The sequence below is a fragment of the Epinephelus fuscoguttatus genome, linkage group LG21 (assembly GCF_011397635.1).
Source record: "Epinephelus fuscoguttatus linkage group LG21, E.fuscoguttatus.final_Chr_v1".
NCBI classification, from domain to species: domain Eukaryota; kingdom Metazoa; phylum Chordata; class Actinopteri; order Perciformes; family Serranidae; genus Epinephelus; species Epinephelus fuscoguttatus.
Genome location: NC_064772.1, coordinates 21,732,002 through 21,754,312, shown reverse-complemented (window position 1 = coordinate 21,754,312; position 22,311 = coordinate 21,732,002). Strand labels below are relative to the sequence as shown.

Genomic DNA, 22,311 nt, shown 5'->3' with positions numbered 1-22,311 from the left:
TATCCCACAAGCCCTGGGAACTATCCACAGGCTAGCCTCAGGCTAAGCTGTTGAGGCTAACCAGCAGAGGCAGTTGTGTTAACTCGCGGGGACGTTATCTTGCGGAAAATTATGATGAGTCATTACTTATCTAGCAGGAGCTCACGGGTCAAGATTTAAACGTTGAATGTCAAACTCACCCCGCTGGCTGTTGGGGATTTCAGACTTTTTTCTTCCTTGTGATAATATTTATGAGTACAGTACATTGAATTTCAGAATGCATTCTACTATTACAGTACAGTATATCACCTTCACTCTTTCAACTGTCCCTTGTTGTGTCATTTTCTTCCCTTTTTGTATGTCTTCAAAGCAAGAGCAGGTAATACTGGTAGAAACGTACAGAGTATTTGCTAGAACGTGTTGCTGTGATGAGAATCTTTTGTTTTAAACCTGTTGTATCTGTAGTTTTAGATGACTGGTACTGGTCTTGCATAATAAAACATGTTGTTTGTAGGGTTACACACTTACATCCCTTAGATTGTAACCAGAACCATGTATGTATGCAATAATTAAACTAATGGTAGAAACATTTTTTCTGAATTTGATGAGTAAAAATGCTGCTTGACAAACTTATAAATATATTATAAAGTATTTCTCCAGTACACATGTTAAAGGAGCAGTGTGAAGGATTTAGTGGCATCTAGTGGTGAGGATTGCAGATTGCAGCCAGCTGAAACTACGAACTACGTGTGCAAAGCGTGAAGATTTCTGTCAGTGTTCTCTGTTCCGGAGGTTTTTACCGGGAGCCAAAATATCCGCAGTCTCTTCCTCCTCAAAACAAACGGACCAAGTTATTGAAACTGGTAGAAACACTGTAGACTGCAGTGTCATGTTATAAAGCAGCGTTTTTCTGATGGGGTTCGACTCCTAGGAGACAGGCCACTAGCCCAGAACCTGCTAATGTGTGCTCAACTTTTTTGCTGATAACTTAAGATCCAGGCGTTCAGGAGGTTTTTACTGGTAGCCGAATTATCAGCAAAGGTGTCTTCTTCTCCAAAACAAATGGACCCAGTGATTTAAAGTGGTCAAAACACTGAATAAAGTAGTTTCATGTTAAAAATCTCTGTTTTTCCAATGCTGTTTGGCTCATCGTGGAGAGGCTGCTAACTTTGGTGATCGATACAAAAACACAACTGGCCCTATCTAGAGCCAGTGTTTGGTTTGTCCATTCTGGACTACTGTAGAAACATGGCGGTGCAACATGGCGGACTCTGTGGACCAGGAACTGCTCCCTGTGTAGATATAAACAGCTCACGCTTGGCTAATGAAAACATGGTGATTGTTATTTTCAGGCAATTACACACTAAAGAAAACATACTTATTATATTATATTCCATTTCTGCCAATACATCCCCGTAAATCCTACACACTGGACCTTTAAACTTCCATGTCATTTTCTCCTCTTCCCTTTTCGTATTCCCCTGTATACCTCCCTACCTACACCTTCCTCTCTCGACGCTAAGACTAAACCTAAGAATGTGGAGTACAGTGCCAGCTCACATTACGGAGACACTGTCGTGAATGTTTTAAAGAGTTTCCGACGGGTAATCAGACGCCTGGCCCTAGCACAGGGTTACAGGCTGGACCCGCTCCAGCAGCACCAGCAGCAGCGCAGATCCCTGAGATCATCTCGGGCAGGCTTTAAAAAAAACACTTCTCTTGGCCTCTTAATTCCGGCTGCTTCCTCTTTGACTGCCTGGAGCTTTTTTAGATAACCCACCTTTTGTGAAATCCTCCCCTCATGCCCTGCCTTGCACCTGCTGTGTGTGAATAAGTGTGTGTGGTTTTTTTTGAGTTCGTGAGGCTGCGGTCTTGCATGCATGTGAGTAACACCAGCGTGCATACCCTCCCTGCCAACAACAATCATTAATAAGGCCTCAGGGTCATTTTGTTCTCTGTGTTGAAGTTTCCCCTTTCAATTACTGAAGTCTCTCTCCTGCAGTACTAGCTTTAAGTTAGCTCATTTGTTAAGCCCCCAGGCTGAGTTTGTGCCAGCGACAGAGTTTCAATTAAAACCTTTTTTTCGACAGTTTCAGGGGGTTGGGTAACAGGGGGTACAGTAACAATAGGAATACTTAGTTTATTTCCACCATTTTTTTTAATCTGGTGTTTTTTGCTCTTCAGGTCAGGAGAAACCGTCAGAACAGGAGAGCACAGAGACCAAGGCCCCAGAGACTATAAACCGCTATGGGAGCATTAACTCTCTGGACTCAACGGCCTCGTCTGGCATCGGCAGCTACAGCACCCAGATGTCAGGCACTGACAACCCCGAGCAGTTTGAGGTCCTCAAACAGCAGAAGGAAATCATCGAGCAAGGCATTGACCTGTAAGTTTCACTGAGCACACGTTTACCATTTTATCCTGTTGTTTGTGTGATGCTCCATCGGCTACATTATATTCTGTGTCTCTGCATTCTGCTTAGGTTCAACAAGAAACCAAAGAGAGGAATCCAGTACCTTCAAGAGCAAGGCATGCTGGGTACAACCCCAGAGGATCTTGCTCAGTTCTTGCACCAGGAAGAGAGGCTTGATTCGGTAACAGTTCAGCTGATTTTCATTCAATTTTGCAACTAAAGACAAGTGCTGCTTACAAAACAGAACATGAGAGTGCACAAACTACACAGCTAATCTCAGACAAGGTGAACTGATAACAAGATTATTCCACTTGGGGATGTCAGAGAGTGGGAAGAGCCTGATGATGATCTTGTAGATTGAAACGTTGCCTTGAAAAGAGAAAAGAGAAATAGGCTATTTATTTGGAGCCTGAGAGTGTGCAGACCTTCTTTTTGACCTGCACAATTGGTCCCTCTTCTGAACTCCGAGAGTGGATCAGATGATTGCACTATTCAACAGAAACGTGTGACGTGTCACTGTGGTTTTAAGGAACAATAAACAGCATATTCAACTCCAGCACCTTTGTTGTTGTTTGTGGAGTCTTCGTAAAGAAAATAAGCATCCACCAGCTTCAGTAAAAATCTTGGCAAATAAAATAAACGGCCAGTCCAGTCAAACAGACTCCGCACCTTCTGCCTTTTGCCTCAGCCAGCCAAACCCCACAGAAGCCGCACAGTAATCTAATGTCTGTCCACCAGCAGCGTAAATGTTAATGAGGAGCACACTCGCTTTGATTGGACAGCCTCGAGGGTGTCTGCGCGCAGCGGTAATCAGCATTAAAGAGCGTTCATAACATCTGGTTAGAAACAAGGGCCCTTAGATGCAGTGGCTCTGTGGCAGAGGCAAACAGAGTGAATAAACATGAAAGTCAAACCTGTATTTATGTAATCCACACTGACTGAAAAGCCAGACAAGCATGTTGCTCTTTTGCCGTGTTGAAGTCAATTTTCTTCGTCTGCTTTTACCTCTTATGACGAGAGAAATGTTAGTTGAAGAGCAACTTATTGCAATTCCAGCGAGAGTGTGGAGCACTCAGTCGGTTCAGACCAAATTGGACACATGGGGTGTAACAGCCCCGCACAGCCTCTCCGTTTTTTTTGGCAGGATTTTCTGTCTTGTTCTAATTTGTATGCTACATTGAAGTATGTTAAAGTAAGACTGACCTCTAACTTTTGCCCTGCCAGACTCAAGTGGGAGAATTCCTCGGGGATAATGACCGTTTCAATAAAGAGGTGATGTATGCCTACGTGGATCAAATGGACTTCCAGGGCAAAGACTTTGTTTCTGCATTACGCATGTTCCTGGAGGGCTTTCGGCTCCCCGGGGAGGCCCAGAAGATTGACCGGCTCATGGAGAAATTTGCAGCGAGATATCTGGAATGCAATCAGGGGTGAGTTTTCATCTCTGGCTGTAAAATCCTTACTATGGAAATAGCTGAATTTGATTTAACATGACCCACATACAACATGCTGCTATTAATATGCATTCTGCCTTTCCCTACCCTCCTCTTCCTCCCCTCAATTCTCCAGGCAAACCCTCTTCGCCAGCGCTGACACCGCATACGTCCTTGCTTACTCAATCATTATGTTGACAACAGACCTTCACAGTCCACAGGTGAGCACTCCACCTCAGTGAGGCGGCAGCCTTTGGGAATGTTCTGACAGCAGTCATTCCCTCCGATATTAGTGCAGCATAAATCACCGGGATTGCATGAGCCGCTTTTGACCCGTATCCTTGTTGTCGTCTGCAAAGGTGAAGAATAAAATGACAAAAGAGCAATACATCAAGATGAACCGCGGCATAAATGACAGCAAAGATCTGCCTGAGGAATATCTCTCTGCCATCTACGACGAGATTGCGGGGAAAAAGATCGCCATGAAGGAGACGAAGGAGCTCACTATGAAATCCAACAAGCAGAGTGAGTTGTGACTGAATGACTCAGCAAAGGAGGAGGAGAAGAAGAAGGAGGAGGTGCAGACTCTCACATCTCAAAGATGTGATTCAATCTGAGGCTATAATTTCGGTTATTATCCAGAGCTGTGTACCTGATGTCTTTGTTAGGCTGCGATGATTAATTGATTAGTTGTCAACTATTAAATCAATTGCCGACAAATTTGATGATCAATAATGAGTTAAAGTGATTGAAAAAAAGTCAGAACTCTGATTCCAGTTATTTAAATGTGAATAGTTTCTGGTTTCTTTACTTCTCTATGACAGTAAACTGGATATCTTTGGGTTGTTGATAAATTTGAGGACGTCATCTTGGCCTTTGGCAAACACTGATTGACTTGTTTCACCATTTTCTGACTTTTTGTAGATCAAACAACTAATCTAATGATTGAGAAAAAAATCAACAAAGTAATCAGCAAAAAAAATAATCAATAGTTACAGCACTAGTCTTTGCTGTAATGGTTTTGAATGAGACTTAGCACTGTGAGCAGACAGCACACATGGCGCAAAGACATTGCAAAAACATCTCGAAGAATTATGTGCAGTGCTGTAACTCTTTATGAAGCATAATGGAAATATACAATAGACGGTATATTGACTTGTTTGTTTACCATCAGTTGTTCGGTGAAAAACACTTCAATGAGTGGCTTAAAATTTTAATAGGCATGAAGAGGCCTATTGTCACTTTTGTCTCTGTATAATTCAGTCTCCTTTTGACACTCTGCAGAGCTTACTAGATGAAAAGCTGCAGTGTTTTTTTTCTTGTTGACATTGTCTGGTTGCTGCGAAAAGCTCTTATTGCGTGTGACTATGCGTACTTGTGTGTTTGTGCTCAGGTGTGGCCAGCGAGAAGCAGAGGCGTCTTCTGTACAACGTGGAGATGGAGCAGATGGCCAAGACGGCCAAAGCTCTGATGGAGGCCGTCAGCCACGTCCAGGCTCCTTTTACCAGCGCCACACATCTGGAGCACGTCAGGCCCATGTTCAAGGTAGCAGACACACACACACACATGTCTATGAGTCACATTTTCACACACAATTTGTACACCTCATCTGTCTGTGTTTCCTCAGCTGGCATGGACACCCTTCCTGGCAGCCTTCAGTGTGGGTCTTCAGGACTGCGATGACACCGAGGTGGCCTCACTGTGTCTGGAGGGCATCCGCTGTGCCATCAGGATAGCATGCATCTTCTGCATACAGGTACTGCAGTCTAAACTGGAGGATCAGTGTCTTGCTGTATCTCATACCTGGCAGTATTCTGACACGCTGCCTTCTGTTTTTGTCTCAGTTGGAGAGGGATGCGTATGTGCAGGCGCTGGCGAGGTTCACCCTGCTCACAGCCAGCTCTGGCATCTCAGAAATGAAGCAGAAGAACATTGACACCATAAAGACCCTCATCACTGTGGCCCACACCGATGGCAACTACCTGGGCAACTCCTGGCATGAGGTTTGCAGTTCTTTCACTCACTGTATTCCCCCATATCTCAACTGTCTTACCGCACCTTATCTTCCTTTCCTGACCCAAGCAATGAACCACCATAGGCCTCAATTCTCAGTGGGATATGTATGTGTTTTTTTCTTTGTTTACGTCAGATCATCGTACCTTTATCTGTTATACAGCCATAGCCGTTTGTTGGGTTTAGGGGTATTTTACAGCAACCAGTTGTACTTTGTTATTGGATCTTTCCTGACACCCCTTTTCCCACCAAATCCACATATCTCCCAATCAACCCTTCTTCCATTTAATCCCAATTTTCCCCGTGTCCTCTTCTATTTCTCTTATTTGTGCTTGTTTCTCTAAATATGCCCCGTCTTATCTCTTCTAGATCATGAAGTGCATCAGTCAGCTGGAACTGGCTCAGCTGATCGGCACAGGAGTGAAGGCACGCTACATCTCAGGGACGGTGCGCGGCAAAGAGGGCTTCATAACAAGTACAAAGGAGCAGAGCAATGATGAATACCTGGGTCTAGGTCAGCACAAACTCATAGATACATATTGTAAAGCACTGTCACAGCACTTGTGGTTTGCAAGCGGAGCTGTACTTTTAGTAAATCGGTCAAAACCACACTAAATCCTTGATATTGATATTTGCTTTTATATTTTGTAATCCTCTGTGCTTTGCTCTCTAGTTGGAGGGACAGTGGACCGTAAGCAGATCGCCAGCATTCAGGAGTCCATCGGAGAGACCAGCTCGCAGAGTGTGGTGGTGGCTGTGGACAGGTACTGTTTCCATCCACACTGTCAAATGGAACAAATGATTATGTTGGTCATAAATTTTAGTAGAAGCTACGGCAATAGAACAGGACAAAACGTTCCATATGTCTACAAAATTTAAAGCGAATTAAGACAGGAAACACTTCTTATCAGAGGAAAACATTAGATTCAAAGAAACACTGATTGAAAGGCAGGAAGACATTAACTTGTTATGCAGTGGGTGTATGCTGTATGTTTGGAGCAAGCATCTACTTTTCAGACGTAGTTTACATCATCCTCATTTTCTTTTTTTAGGATATTCACCGGCTCCACCAGACTGGATGGTAACGCAATAGGTGAGTCCAGCTGATCTAGCTACATACTTTTATTCTTATTGTTTCAAGGACAGGTACATTCAGGCTGTTTTTATCGTCGTGCATCACTTTGCTGGTACAAAGCACCCTTTCTTTGCTCATTGCCAACGTCTTCTATCTGTTCGTCAGTTGATTTTGTGCGCTGGCTGTGTGCTGTGTCCATGGATGAGCTGGCCTCGCCCACACACCCACGCATGTTCAGCCTGCAAAAAATAGTCGAGATCTCCTACTACAACATGGGCCGCATCAGGCTGCAGTGGTCCAGGATCTGGGAGGTTATTGGAGACCACTTTAACAAGGTGGGTGAGGGCTGGTCACTCCAGGGATGGAAATCATGAAACAGAAGCATGGTTTGCAGTGTAGCCCTGTTGTATAGAAAGATACTAAAAATAGTGTCATTGATAATGAGTGAGGAGTCGAGGAGTGACTGAGTGAACCGCAGAGGACTGTTAACTTCCTCTCCCACCTTCTGTTTTACAGAAGGCTGATTTCGGTCACTGATAAACACAAATTGTTGCCAGAAAAGCTTTTTGTTAGTTTGTTATTCAAGGACACATCTCTCACTGAGGCTCTGCTTCTCACTGAGTCGCTGCAAACTAGATTTAGTCTGTGTAAAATCAAATCCTCAAAATATTCATTTATCATGTTAGAAAGTGGATTTCAAGGTTTTTTCGTTCCTGCTGCAGGGTGACCTATGCATCTACAGTAGATGCTTATTATTCAGTTGGAAAGGAGCTGCACTTGACTTGTTAAATTTAAGAAAACAGCGATGTTACTGACACTTTTTATCTTCGTGCAGGTTGGCTGTAATACAAATGAAGATGTGGCAATTTTCGCGGTGGACTCTCTCAGGCAACTGTCCATGAAATTTTTGGAGAAAGGGGAGCTGGCAAACTTCAGATTCCAGAAAGACTTTCTGAGGCCTTTTGAGCACATCATGAAAAAGAACAGGTAAAGTTGAACACTCACCCACAGAGTGAGCGCTTCTGTTGCTCCTCCCATGTAAGTCTGTGGTGCCGGGTGGTGCAAACACAAGGCCTGCACTGTGTCTTTGAGTAGTTACTATTTCTGGGCTGTTTCTCACATGGCTGCAGACTCGCACTCCCTTCCTCCCCTCAACCTCTGGAGCAGCTCTCTGCCTCCTCTGTTATTCATTCTCTTTCTTCCTCTGTCTCTACTTTCTCTCTTAGAGCAGTGAGTAAGCGTACTGTTCGCTCGGAGAAAAGCAGCAAGCAAACATTTCACTTGACCCATTTCAGTCTGTTTGCATTACCCTTTCAGTGAATTCATGTAAAAAGCCTTTTTTTTAAAGCCTGAATAAGTCTTGAATGGATTTTTAAAACAGCAATCAGTCATAAATTAGTTTGATTTTGCTGTCGTAATTGTCTGTGTGCAGTGCATCAAAAGGCAAGCGGTTTTGCTGCAGCACACTTTTCATTCATGTGAAAGAGGGAGTAGCAGTGTAAGTATAAATCCACCCACAGATTGAACAGGCTGAGAGCTTCAACAGAGAGGAGAGATGGCAGGCAGCCACGTAAACCCTGCAGCGCAGTGTGTCCGTTAGACTTGCTGCCCTCCGCTGTGGTGGTGTGTGCGTGTGCAATGCTAAGCGGAGGCAGAGCTCTTCTCTCATTCATAACTACTGAGCAATTAGGAATGCTCTTCACTATGGCAACAGTAAAAACCTGTCGTGGTAAGACTAGCCAGCACTGGATTAATGATGCTGCCTGAAAATGGCTTATCGAGAGCTTTTAAAGATAATTAACATCAATGAAGAGATGAATTTCCGTCTTTTTAATTGATTGGCTCTCATGCTTCCTACTTTCTTGCCTTCTTTATTATGCTTCTTCATTTGTGGCTCTGCCTTTGACTTCTTCTCACCACTTTCATATTCTCCTCTTCCCTTAAACTCTGTTCCTCCTTCCAATTTACTCCTGTTACCCACTATTTCCTGTCCAGGTCTCCCACCATCAGAGACATGGTGGTGCGCTGTATAGCACAGATGGTTAACTCCCAGGCAGCGAACATCCGCTCAGGCTGGAAGAACATCTTCTCTGTCTTCCACCTGGCTGCTTCTGACCAGGATGAGAGCATTGTAGAGCTGGCCTTCCAGACCACCGGCCATATCGTCAGTAAGTCCAGCACACAGACACCTAAGAAGGATAAGTAATGACTTAAATGACAACCCTCCTAAAATGGTTTTGTTAACCTTGTGGTCATCAGATTTTAGATTTGATCCCTCTCTCTCTCTCTCTCTCTCTCTCTCTCTCTCTCTCTCTCTCTCTCTTCATCATTTGTTTATCTACTTCCACCTACCCTTCTGTTATTCTGCCTTCATCTCTCCCTCTATCCCTCTCCCAGCGAATGTATTTGAAAAGCACTTTGCAGCCACCATCGACTCCTTCCAGGACGCTGTTAAGTGTCTGTCCGAGTTTGCCTGTAATGCCTCCTTCCCAGACACCAGCATGGAAGCCATCCGCCTCATCCGACACTGCGCCAAATACGTCTCAGAGAGGCCACAGGTCAGTGTCAGGCTGTGCTTTACGCTGTACAGTTTATTACTTGCTGTAAATGTGCCATGTGCATAATCCTGAGTGATTATGAGACAAAATGCATTAACTTAAATGGGACCTATTATGCTCATTTTCAGGTTCATACTTGTATTTTGGTCTCTCGAATATGTTTACATGCTTTAATGTTCAAGAAACACTTCATACTATCCGTGCTGAAACACCTGTATTCACCTTCCGTTGTAGACGCTCAGGTTTGGCTTGTTTCTTTAAGCCCACCCCCTGAAAAAAGCACGGTCTGCTCTGATTGGTCAGCGTTTCTAGGTTGAAAAATAGTGAAAAATCACCAATTAAAGGACAATCAGACTGTTCCAGCAGGGCTATGATCCAAAAACAGGAAGAAGTTAGCAATATCAGCAACCAAGATAACATATTTCCCCGATGTTAGCATGTAGCTACATGTAGCAGTGTAGGCTACCTAATGTAAATACTTACAGATGCCTGCCAGGAGCAGATAACCATATAAAGAAATCGGTCACGATCTGACTTCATCTCGCTGCCAGAGCAAAAAACAAAGAGTATTCAGAGCTGTCTAAAGCCTGAGGTTTCGTCACGGGGATTACTTTTACATATGTTTACCTCTTTATTTGAAACCATGGCCATGTTTGCTATGAACATCTGACACTGTAACATATATGTGTCAGAAAATGAGAAAAAGCATGATAGGCCCCTTAAACTCTGCACCGTATTAGATAGACTGTGTATATTATAGGTTTGAAGCTACGGCTGTGAAAGAAGAATGTAGCGTTTAATTAATTTAATTAAACATAATTCATCCAAGCAACACATGTATATGGTCTTATGAACATCTAGAGACAGAGTATAAGCATGTTGTGCTCAGATCATAAGCTGTTCACCAAAGGATGAATTAATGCAAGTGTGTAGTACTATGTCTAGCCCACGTATGTTAACATCATCCAGTGTGTGTCAACATGTGTCTTGTGCTAATGTTGCTGGTGCTGCTTTTGCATACTCATTTTCTCACCCTTGACATCACAAAGAGGCAGAATGTGCGCATCAATAAAGCATGACATAGAGTGTGTGTGTTTAGTGCAGATCAGGGGCACGTACAGTATGCATGGAAATGTGCATTTATTTAGGAGGGTTAATCCTCTCCCGAGGCAGAGATGGTGAACACGGCTCGTATTTCTCTGGCAGGCCTTCAAAGACTACACCAGTGATGACATGAATGTAGCGCCTGAGGACCGCGTGTGGGTGCGGGGGTGGTTCCCCATTCTCTTCGAGCTCTCCTGCATTATCAACAGGTGTAAGCTGGATGTCAGGACCAGGTAGGCGGGGTTCACCTTTAGCCTGCTATCTCAGACGGTGGGCGTCATTAAAGGCATTAAACTGCATGTTTTAACACCTATTAATTTAGATTTAAGATAAGTGTGAAGGCAGCAGTGAAGGCATGTTACTACACAGACAGTGTTTGCAACATAGAAAAGACTTTGATGCATGTTGTAAAAAAACAAAAGGAAAAAAAGCAAATGTCAGCTATAGCATCAGGGAAAGGACAAAACTGTGTGTGTGCATTTCCCAGGGGCCTGACAGTGATGTTTGAAGTGATGAAGACCTACGGACACACCTTTGAGAAACACTGGTGGCAAGACCTGTTCAGGATTGTCTTCAGGATCTTTGACAACATGAAGCTGCCTGAGCAACAGACTGAGGTACACAACAAGTCTTTCATCCTCAATAGCTGTTTCAGATCCTGTGTTTCACAGCTGGATATCTCAAATATTAAAGGAGCAGTGTGTAAAATTTAGGTGGATTAAGTGGCATCTAGACGTGAGGATTGCAGATTGCAACCACTGCAACAATGTTAATTGTTCTGGAGGTTTTTACTGGGAGCTGAAAAAAAAGTTGCAGACCGGCCGCTAGCTCAGCAACTGCTAATGTGTGCTCACTTATTTTCTCTTATAACCTAGGGTGATTTCACAAATAGTCTTCTTTAAACAAACCGAATTCATTCCTCTTAAAGTGGACCAACAGAAAAGGAACTCATTTTTTTATGTTTTCATATTGTCAGTGCATTTGAAAGAGGACGCTTTCTGGTCTACTTCAGCTCTGATGGGGCCTCAGTCCTCTTTGTCTTCACACTATAACCTGTTTATAATATATACTGATATAGTTTTGTTTTTACTTTGACGTGACACTGCAGTGTGGTTACAAAGCCCCTCGCTTTCAGATTAATTTAAAATTGGAGGAAAACCTTAGTGTTTCTGTGGACTGCATCTGTCTGATGTATTCTACTACCACATCTGGAGACGTGCAGTATCTCCCGTGGACCAAACTACTCCTCATTCTGCGTCCTTGCAAGTGTTACAGGTCGACAGGGTTTTCTCTGTTTTTTTTTAAGCATCCCAGGGCAACAGCATGTGATCTAGAGGGCTAAATACACTGGCAAAGAGCAAAGCAAACCTGGAGCACTTTGCGTTCACAAGGCACAGGTTAAGTGAACCGCGCAACAGCGGGTCTGAGTACGGTTCACTTCAGAGGGGTCTGAGTTCTCTTGGAGTGTTCACATATGCACAAAAAATGCTCAGTCACCGCTCTGAGTCTGCTAAGAGAGCTGGAAAGGACTAAGTGGGAAAACATCCTTAATGTGTGCGTGCCTTATTTCTGATCCAAACGTTTAAGGCGGTTTTCACCATGAGCCAAATTAACAAAAGGATTTGGTGATTTAAACCAGTAAATTACACAGAATAAAGCAGTTAAACGTTAATAAAAATCAGTGTTCTTCTGACGCTGTTTGGTATGTCAAGATTGACCCAGCACCTGCTAGTGTGTGCCCACCTTTTTTCTTTGATAACTTAAGATCCAGACATTCAGGACGTTTTTTGCCAGGAGTCAAATTATGTGTAAAGGTCTTTTTCTCACCGTAACAAACCAATGTGATGATTAAAACTAGTAAAAAACCACTGAATAAAGCATTACATTACAAAATGCCATTTGCATGTGTTACATTAAAAAAAAAACAACGTTTTTTCCAGCACCGCTCATGGCAGAAGGACTGCTAACTACGGTGGCTAATGTGAAAGGCTCCTGGAGCCAGTGTTTGGTTTGTCCTTTCTGAGCTAATGTAGAAACATGGTGGTGCAGCATGTCGATCTCTGTCAACGAGGATTGCTCCCTGTATAGATAAAAGGCTTTTATTTTCACCAAAGAAAACATACTTACTATTTTATATTCCATTTCTGCCAATGTATCCCCTTGAATCGTACACACTGGACCTTTAAAATGCAATCCTGAGATGCAGTATTGTCTTGTAGTTTGTGCTCTTATGTTGATGGAAGAAATACTCAACAAGGTTGTGTTGCACCCTCAGAAAGCAGAGTGGATGACCACCACCTGCAACCATGCACTTTACGCCATCTGTGATGTCTTCACCCAATACTTTGAGTCCCTCAGTGACGTCCTGCTGGATGACATTCTGGCTCAGCTCTACTGGTGTGTGCAGCAAGGTGAGCACGCAGCATCCCTTTTTGGTTTTCTGCCATATTTATCCACAGACAAGTATCTTTAAGTGGAATTTGTATGCAGTGTCCTCTTGTCTTTACGCAGCAACACAGAAAAGAGGAAGAACTTTTGCTCTTGAGATTATAGAGGTCGATATAATAAGAGGCATTAGGACAGTTATTGGCATTAGACATGACCTGAGCTCGGCTGAAGCGACAGAGCTTAAAGATGATCTCTGAGCTTTAATGTGCCACATCAATACTGGTCCACCACTTTATAAAAAGACGAAGGTGAAGCAAAGAGTCAATAAACGTTTTTAGTGTTTTTGGGTTGTTTTTTGGATTAAAAAAAGGCTCTTTGCACTTTATACATCGATACATCTTACCTGTTTTTCACTCTGTCTTTTTTAATCTACCCTTCCCTTGACACTCCCTCCTCTGGCCCAACCCTTCCTCCTCCTCCTCCTCCTCCTCCTCCTCCTTGTCATCTGTGTGTATTTAGATAATGAGCAGCTCGCCCGTTCAGGCACCAACTGTCTAGAGAATGTGGTCATCCTGAATGGAGAGAAGTTCTCCCCGGAGATCTGGGACAAGACGTGCAACTGCATGCTGGACATCTTCAAGACCACCATCCCACACGCGTAAGCTGCTGTGCTGAACATAAAACCAGCTCCTCATCAAAGCCAGAAAAACAAGCCATGCTCGTACATTTAGATGTTAATAAACCAGCAGTCTTAAACTTAGCAGTGATTCTAATTATAAACAGGGACATTAGTTGCTAAATGACAGTGATAAATGGAAAAACAAAGCAAACAGATATGGACGTATCATCCAACAAAGACTTTAAATAAATTAAGACTTTGTTTAGCTTGATGGATTTCCTGGCTCGGGTAATTTTCTTGCTTGGAAGTTGTTGGTTGTTTGTCATTCTGTCCAAGAATGAATGTGGTTTACTGAATAAACTGTTTTTCAGGCTGTTAACATGGAGACCAGCAGGAGCAGAGGGAGAATACTTGACAACACAGAGCCTGTCAGACAAACAGCTGGTGAGGAAAGACGCCATTTTTCTGTTTTGCATGTGAATGAAGAACTGTTTGTTCAAGATTTTCTTTGCCATATTTTTTCAAGTTTATTTCAAAATCTTTTGGGGAATTTTACTGCCAGGAAACAAAATATTTGCCTCACTTCTTTCACACAGTTTTCATGTCTTATACATGATTTATATGCCTGTACTGTTTCTATAATTTCACATACTGTATGTATACATATAGATAGGCCTTGCTGTAACTCTGCCCACTTCGCTCTCAGGATTCCATCTCCCAGAAGTCAGTGGACATTCAGTCCCGCTCTGACGACCAGCATTCCATCAGCAGTGCTGATAGGGTTGCCATGGAGAACCGTCGGCAGAGTCAGTACAGCTCCGCCTCAGGCATGTGTGAGGACGGCTCTAGGAACAGGACCCCAATAAGTATGCCTGTCGCTTTACTCAATGACGCACTGCTCGTCTTTTTGTCTGCATGTGTGCTCTGACGAAAGTTTCCCCATATGTTCCACAGAGGTTCAGGAGCAGCGCCTATTCACTGCTTTGCTGATAAAGTGCGTCGTGCAGCTGGAGCTGATCCAGACTATCGATAACATCGTGTTTTTCCCCGCCACCAGTAAGAAGGAAGATGCTGAGAACTTTGCTGCTGCTCAGGTACAAATGCTTTCCTCTAACAAAATAACAGAATCACTGTGCTGTGTGATTAACACCAATAATAGTCTGTCATGTTTGTTTTGTTGAAGCGGGATGCCTCGTATGCAGCAGACGTCCCAGTGGAGACCCAGGACCAGGGCATGTATCGCTACTTGACCTCAGAACAGCTCTTCAAGCTGCTGGACTGCCTGCTGGAGTCACACAGCTTCGCCAAGGCTTTCAACTCCAACAATGAGCAGAGGACTTTACTGTGGAAAGCAGGTACGGCAAGAAATCACTGCCTCTAAACTGTGATTAGCACTTAACCTTCGGCTGTGTCGCTTCTTTTGGTAGTTTGGGGTTAATAAGTAGAAGGGCCAAGGCCAAATCCTCTGTGTCACATTGTCAACAAAAGTGAAAATAATTTGTGTATCTGCCACACGATACCACACGCTTCCATCAAGTTTGGGCTGGTGATTTTTCTGTAATCCATCTGACTTTATGGAAAATTTAAAATGGCTTTGTGCATCTGTGTGTTTGTGCTCAAGGTTTCAAAGGAAAGTCGAAGCCCAACCTGTTGAAGCAGGAAACCAGCAGCCTGGCGTGTGGCCTGCGCATCCTGTTCCGCATGTACACAGACGAGAGTCGCCAAGACGCCTGGGAGGAGGTACAGAGACGACTGCTCAAGTAAGGAACAAACATGTGACACATTCACAGCCACTGCAACTGCTGATCCTTCAGTGGTAGTGGATGGTCAGGGCGAAGAGAAAACTTTGGCAGTGTGTGTTTCTGCAGACCTTGGATATGTTACACTTGTATGTTTCATGGCTGTTAGGCACTACTTGTTTTTTGTGAGTCGCTGCAGCATTTCCAGCAGTGATGTTGCCACCCAAAGCGTGTATTTTAAGCTAAAACATGATCTTTTCCTCAACATGATCAAGTGTTTTGTGCCTAAACATGACCACACCGATGAAATGTAAAGTTTCAACACATCTCCTGCAGAATAACGTGTAAATGTTACATATGCGGGTTTGCAAAAGCATACAACATTTATTCTGGCAATTAGGTTTGAATAGTAGTCAGTGGATCTAAGAATTAACTCTGCTCAGCTATCTCTATTAATATTAAACATGACGTCTTAGTAGATGCCACTTTTTTCCGATTATTCTGACACTCCTCATCATCATCATCGTTGGCCACCACGCTAGCAGGAGTAGCAGTGTAGACTCCCTTAGCAGGTTAAACTACTGATCTTTGTGATGGTTCCTGTTGTGCTGCTTATTTTCATCCAGCTAATGATGCTGTCTGCACAGAGCACACTACTCCTGCCAAACATGTGTTAAGTGACAGCTGGAACAATACATCCTTGTGTGCATATGCCTGAGATTGTTGCTCTCAGTTTGACAGAATTCAGAGACTAATTGGAGGTTTTTGTTGGTGGTGGTTGGTAGATGAAAACACGATGAAGGCTTTCGGTGCAGGACATCTTTCTGCTGAAACTCTGCCGGAGTAAACTGGTTTAGTTTTTCAGTTTGTTGTTTGTGTTATAGAGGTGGACGTGGCAAGTTTTGGTTGGATCATGTTTATGATTTCAAAAGTTAAACATGAGAATGAACAAGAATAAATTAATGATTATAATAATAGTGAAAGTCTTGAGGGCAGTTCATAGTTATTGAAAATGCTCTAAATCTTTCCTTTTACTATCTCTTTTAACTCTTTGAAATCATGCATATTGGCTTTATTTTTTTTTTTTAAATCACAGGAAGAAGGCAAATAGAAACTTAAGAAATTACCTGATAATTAGCAAGATGTTAAAACGTTATAAGAAGTAACTTTAGTAACGAAGAAATTATCAAAAAATAAGCAAAAACAAACAAGGAAATTACCTGAAAACAACCCAAAAAAAGTAAATAAAAAAATCAAAAGCCAAACACGAAAGTTTCCTGATAATAACAACAAAGAAAAGTACAAAAAAAAAACCAAGAAAATTACCCAAAAAATTGCTATAAATTAAACTAAATAATACCTATATTCATTTTTTGTCACATAATTTTAAGTGTATAATTAGAACTTGACATTTTCGTAGGGGTTTGTTTTTTTTTTTTTTGATAATTTTCTATGTTTTTTTAAATACATTTTCAGACTAACTTCTTCAGGCTTGGATGCTTAAATGTTTGTGAAAGGCATTTGAACGCAGCACAAGACAGTGGATGTTGCTGTCGTCAGGATTTAAAGGGTTAAAGAATCAGTTGGCACCATATTAAGGTTGTTGTGGCCAATACATCTGTGAAATAATGTTACTGACTGATAGTCATCAGTTTGTTGCACCCCTAGTCTGTGTGTGCGTGTGAGCATATGCCTACGTTCTCTGAGCTGAGGACTTTTTTACTGTTCAGAGCCTCACACACGTCTCACACATTCACCATCACTAGCCTCAATGTGGGAATAAAAAATCACACTTCTCCGGGCACAGACGTCAATAGTTTACTCAGAGGAAGGAGAAACCAAAAGACACTGACCCCCGAGAGGAGGGGATGTTGTTTTGATGTCACTATCTACAGTCAGTTACTCGTGGCAGAGGCACAGCGCGTGCACAGCTCGGCAGTTCTCCGTAACAGATGCTCTCGCGCCGTATAGATCCGAAGGAATCAGCACACTGATGTTTCATTGTTCAGTCAGCACCGCTGTCATCGCTGCATCTTTATTCAGTGCCTCACAAACAGCCGTCACCCCCTCTCTCTCCCCCAGCCTCGCCCTCAAATTGATGATGATATCAAGATAAAGCAGAATCATCGCCTGTCTCTCCTACTTGCATTCATTATTAGAGAGAAGATGAGAAAGAGTAGTGGAGGAGGAGGAGGAGAAGGAGGAGGAGGAGGAGGAGGAGGAAGGATGGTGCCTCCGTGTGCGACTGGCTCAGAAATCCTAATTCATGAAGACACTGTTATGTGTCATCACGCCTGTATTTTATGTTCCTTTCCTCTCTCTCAAACACACCTCATCCTGTCATCCAGAAGCAGCACAGACGCACATTTATTCTTCAATTACACACACAAACAGATCCCTGTTCACCAGACGCCAGCACACATGCAAGTTTGATTAGTGCAGGGTACAAAGCTGATTGAGGAGGTGATTAGGTCGCAGAGATAAAAGTGCAACAGAGCTGCATGTGAGGGAGGAAGAGAGAGCGGGGTGAGCAGCTAATGGATGCCGCTGATGTCGGAAGAGGGCCGCAGGGTCGAGGGAGAAAGGTCAGAGGTTGTGTCAGTTTCCCTTCAAGCGTAGACTGTGAAGAAAAGTGTCTAATTGTTTTCATAATAGCCTCAGTCAGTGGCTTTAATTAGCAGTTACTGATCGAAAACAATCTTCATCATCCCCATCCCGGCAAATTTGTCATATGATCAGCAAGATGGAGAAGCAGATGCTTTCTTGCTACAATACATTACAGACAAAACACAATTTTTCTGTCATAATATCCAGAATTTTTTGTGTTTAATGTTCTCTTAAGGGGTTAACATACATCTCTGAAATGTTTCTCTCTCTCTCTCTCTCTCTCTGTGCTGTAGTGTGTGCAGTGAGGCTGTAGCGTACTTCTTGGCTCTGACCTCAGAGAGCCACAGAGAGGCCTGGACCAACCTGCTGCTGCTCTTCCTCACCAAGGTGCTAAAGATCAGCGATGAAAGGGTAAGGAGCTGAAACACTTGATGACGCCTCTCCTGACACATACCAGATGATTTAAGATGAGGTCTGACATCCAGAAATAACAGATGGGGTGATTATTTTCTCCGTTTTAACACTTCAGAGGGGATTATCACACTGCTAATATCGGTGTAACAGGCAAAAAATAGAGGGTATTTTTATATCATAATCCATTGTTAAAGCTTGTGTAAAGGGATAGTTTGTATTTTTTGAAGCGGGATTGTTTGAGATACTTATCTATAGTCAGTGCATTACATACCACAGATGGGGGTCAGCACACCCTCAGTTTGTATAAACAGGCTAAGGAATGAACTGTGGACCGGTCAGAAAGAAAACATATTTTAGCCACCTAAAAAAAAGTCCCACCTTCAAGAAGCAATATTACTTTTAGAATATTTTAACCACATTATCTTGCTATCAGACAGCGCTTTACAACAGGTAGTCTGAGTGGGCGGAAGTTTGCTGCAGAGATCAGCCTCTCATTAGGCGGAACGAGCCACCCGCTGAAGTCCCACCCTACCACCTCCGGTTGTGTAGTAGTTTTCAACCGTTTTCAACACGTCCTTTACTAACTTTTGCGGTGTTTGATCTTGCGGGGATGTAGCCATTTTTCTGCCATGGTTCGCGTCCTGTAGGCGATATTTTTGTGGGCGTGTTACACCAAAACCTGTTTCCCCCGGCAATATTTTTGTAAGCGCACCGTTGCTGTGGCACCGCCCAGAACGATTGTGATTGGTTGAAAGAAGTACAAGCAGCCAGGGCGTTTTTTTCTTGCTGCAAGAGTCTGCCCAGCCAGACCTTTCTTTTCTTGAGAAAGGTCTGGTGAGCGAAACTATACAAAAGGTAACTGAAGCTGTGTTATTGCTCTCTTCAAAGCCAGACTCCATTGACAAAAACAGTTATTTAACCTGGGTGAAAATGGGAGCTGCTGGTCTTTCGCTGCTTCGATTGTTAGTTAATTTTTTTGTGTTGTGTGGTTAAGGCTTTCAAAGGGGTTAGTTTGGATTTACCAAAGTCCCATAATAACACAAATGATAGAACTGATCGAGGCAGCCATAGCCCAGCAACTCCCATGTTCACCAAGGTAAAATAACTGTTTTTGTCAATGGAGTCTGGTTGCTTTGACACCATTTCTCTTTCACAAAGGGCTGTCTTCATCAAAGTAAAGCAGTGAAAAAATTTTCAAGGTAGCTAAAATACATCTTGCTGCTGCCCCCGTCCACATCAGTACAGTGCTTAGCTTCTGTGGCAGTAGCCCTACCTGCCTCTCCAAACAGGAGGTGTGCCGACTGACATCTACTGTAGGTGATACGCTATGTCCGAAATCACCCACTACACACTATATAATCCACTATAAAGTGATTTTGCCGTTTTGTGGTGCTTTCGGAATTTATAGTGGGAATCATTATACCCTATATAGTGGACTCAAAGTATCCCACAATGCACCATGAAAAGTAGTGTACAACCGATGGTCACCAAGCAATATATCCCATCATGTATTGCGCCAAAGGAACGGACGGACTATATGGGATGGACAGCAAAATGGACAAGAGGAGAGAGAGCAGCTCTATTACAACCTGCTGTACACTCACATGTTTATGTGGGCTAATACTGCTAGCTAGTGTTAGAAAGCTGAGTTGCTGCTAGCTCTGATTTGTGACATAATGGCGTAATGCATAACGTTTTACATTAAATTCACAAGTTAATCCATGACTGACTGGTAAAACAAACTTGAATACAACAAAGGTTAAACAGAAAATCAGACATTAGTAGGGTTAGCTCACTATATAGTCCTCTACATAGAACTCCCCACATAGTGAGTAGGGAGTAGTGAATGAGTTAATGATTTCCGACACAGGCACTGATACTCACACAACCCCACTTTAAAAGATCCAAACTGTCGCTTTAAATATACCTTGTGTGCTTATTTAAACTGTTTACTGGGACTATGTTTGTGGTGTCCGGTTACACTATTTTAACAGACACAGAACAGCCAGTCAGAAAAAATGTTTTTGTGGCCATGGCATTAATATAGTTTAACAATGAAGGGGAAATCTGTGGGGTGTAGGTGGAGCCGATTGCAGCAGAGCATGAGCCAAACTGATTGCATTTTTGGATTAAAATATCACATTGGAACCATTTCAGTATTTAGATTTAGATTCATGAAACTGATAAACAGCAAAAATGTAGAAGTGCAGCTCCACTTTTCATTCACTGAACATGTTTACTCTAGAGCTCAGGAAAGTTAGCAGAAAATTATGTTTGTCACTTTTGTTCCAAATAGCTAACATGCAAACAGGATTTAAGTGCCTTATAGACATGGGTGTGTCTGTCTTCATCTCACTTCTTTATCTCTCTGTCTCTGTCTCATCCCACAGTTCAAGGCACATGCGTCCAGATACTACCCTCTGCTGTGTGAGATCATGCAGTTCGACCTGATCCCCGAGCTGCGGGCTGTTCTCAGAAAGTTCTACTTGCGCATCGGCCTCGTTTTTCACATCGCACAGCTGCCTGAGCCCGAACCAGAACCTCAGCCGGCACCCGTCGAGCAGGAGGCGGACACAGAGGTGGGGGAGGAGGCTGGGGAGGAGGCTCAGTGATGCTGCACCACCAACAGCCTGGAACGCAGAGCTCTACTGAGGCCTCCACCTTGGATCTGTGCAACTGTGCTGTGGCTCTGCATCACCTCAGGGCCCTTCACGTGGTTTATGCCTGACTTAAAACAGCTGATTATCAATCGGCTATCTGCTACCACCCACCTGCACCCTTAACCCTGTCACCACACACACGCACACGCACACACACACACACACACACACACACACACACAGACACGCCTACACACACACACAAACAGCCCAGACAGAGTACTTGATATCACAATGAAAACAGTAATGTCTTGTACAAGGTGTAGCGATGCCTCCACTGGATAAAACTACTGATTAACAACTGACAGTTATCCATATCTCTGATCTGCTCAGAAGGAATATATTTCAAACAATGTGTGCTTCTTACTGTATATTTAAAAAGTAAAGAATGAATGGTTTCAACAACATGCAAAAAGACATATTTAGTAACTATGAAATGTGACATTTGTCACACATTGATAGTAACGATCTTTCTGTCTGCACCGCAGATGGCTAACATTAGTATTGATAGCCTCTTGGATGAAACTAGTTGTACAGATCTGCCGCTATGTAATATAATCTTATAACACTAGATTTCATTTATTTTTGTTTATTGTTTTTCCTCCTCTGGATTTGCTGCACTTGATCTCTTTTTTGAATGCACTGGAGATTTTACTTTTGTGATAATTTATTTGACTGTACCATCTCCTGCAGATTGTCCTACACAGTATGATTTGTAATGGAACACGACCGTGGAAAGTGAAGGGTTAAATTATTCCATTTTATATGTTCTTAGGTTTTTATTGGAGGTAGGTGATAACAGGGCATCTGAAACTGGAAGATAAGAGAGCAACCTGATGCTAGCTGCTTTTGACTCACTAGTCTGTTTTCATGTTTGAGTTTAGTTTTCACTCTTGTGTACAAAATCAAAAGTTAATAATATATTTAATGTTTTGTTTTTTTCCTTTGGTTTGGGGGAAAGGTATATGTATAGAGAAAATGACAAATGTTAGCTGTGCTTTAAGTATGAATGGGATGCATTCCTGCTCATGGATGTAGAAAACAAAATGTATATGATACAGCAATGTAAAGTTTTCTATGTTGCAAAAAAGATTATGTACAACTTTCTGTACAATACATCATCTGGCATTCTAATCAGGTTCTAGGTCAATAAAGTTTTTGAACTTGGTTGATTTGAAATGCTGAATCACTGACTTCTAAATGACGTATCTGCTAGCTATTTATTTTCTCCATTAATGATCAGCCGGGACAACATCAAAATAATATTTATTATAAAATAAACTCTCCAGTGTGTAATTATATTTAAAAA

The 22,311-nt window shown here is 42.7% G+C and overlaps 1 protein-coding gene across 2 annotated transcripts in view; it reads left to right on the top strand.

Moving 5' to 3' along the window:
* Positions 1-22,181, top strand: part of arfgef1 (ADP-ribosylation factor guanine nucleotide-exchange factor 1 (brefeldin A-inhibited)) — a 73,642-nt gene extending 51,461 nt beyond the window's left edge. For both annotated transcript variants that reach the window (XM_049565234.1, XM_049565233.1), the window contains 26 exons: positions 2,164-2,365; positions 2,462-2,573; positions 3,617-3,822; positions 3,962-4,046; positions 4,185-4,350; positions 5,219-5,370; positions 5,453-5,581; positions 5,670-5,828; positions 6,208-6,352; positions 6,512-6,602; positions 6,891-6,931; positions 7,079-7,248; positions 7,749-7,900; positions 8,909-9,081; positions 9,311-9,471; positions 10,678-10,808; positions 11,063-11,192; positions 12,851-12,986; positions 13,483-13,621; positions 13,954-14,026; positions 14,289-14,448; positions 14,537-14,676; positions 14,766-14,937; positions 15,204-15,342; positions 18,222-18,339; positions 20,733-22,181. In XM_049565234.1, the coding sequence (XP_049421191.1) occupies positions 2,164-2,365; positions 2,462-2,573; positions 3,617-3,822; positions 3,962-4,046; positions 4,185-4,350; positions 5,219-5,370; positions 5,453-5,581; positions 5,670-5,828; positions 6,208-6,352; positions 6,512-6,602; positions 6,891-6,931; positions 7,079-7,248; positions 7,749-7,900; positions 8,909-9,081; positions 9,311-9,471; positions 10,678-10,808; positions 11,063-11,192; positions 12,851-12,986; positions 13,483-13,621; positions 13,954-14,026; positions 14,289-14,448; positions 14,537-14,676; positions 14,766-14,937; positions 15,204-15,342; positions 18,222-18,339; positions 20,733-20,954 (3,704 nt within the window). In that variant the 3' untranslated portion in view covers positions 20,955-22,181. The remainder of the gene's footprint in view (positions 1-2,163; positions 2,366-2,461; positions 2,574-3,616; positions 3,823-3,961; positions 4,047-4,184; positions 4,351-5,218; positions 5,371-5,452; positions 5,582-5,669; positions 5,829-6,207; positions 6,353-6,511; positions 6,603-6,890; positions 6,932-7,078; positions 7,249-7,748; positions 7,901-8,908; positions 9,082-9,310; positions 9,472-10,677; positions 10,809-11,062; positions 11,193-12,850; positions 12,987-13,482; positions 13,622-13,953; positions 14,027-14,288; positions 14,449-14,536; positions 14,677-14,765; positions 14,938-15,203; positions 15,343-18,221; positions 18,340-20,732) is intronic.
* Positions 22,182-22,311: the final 130 nt, after the last annotated feature.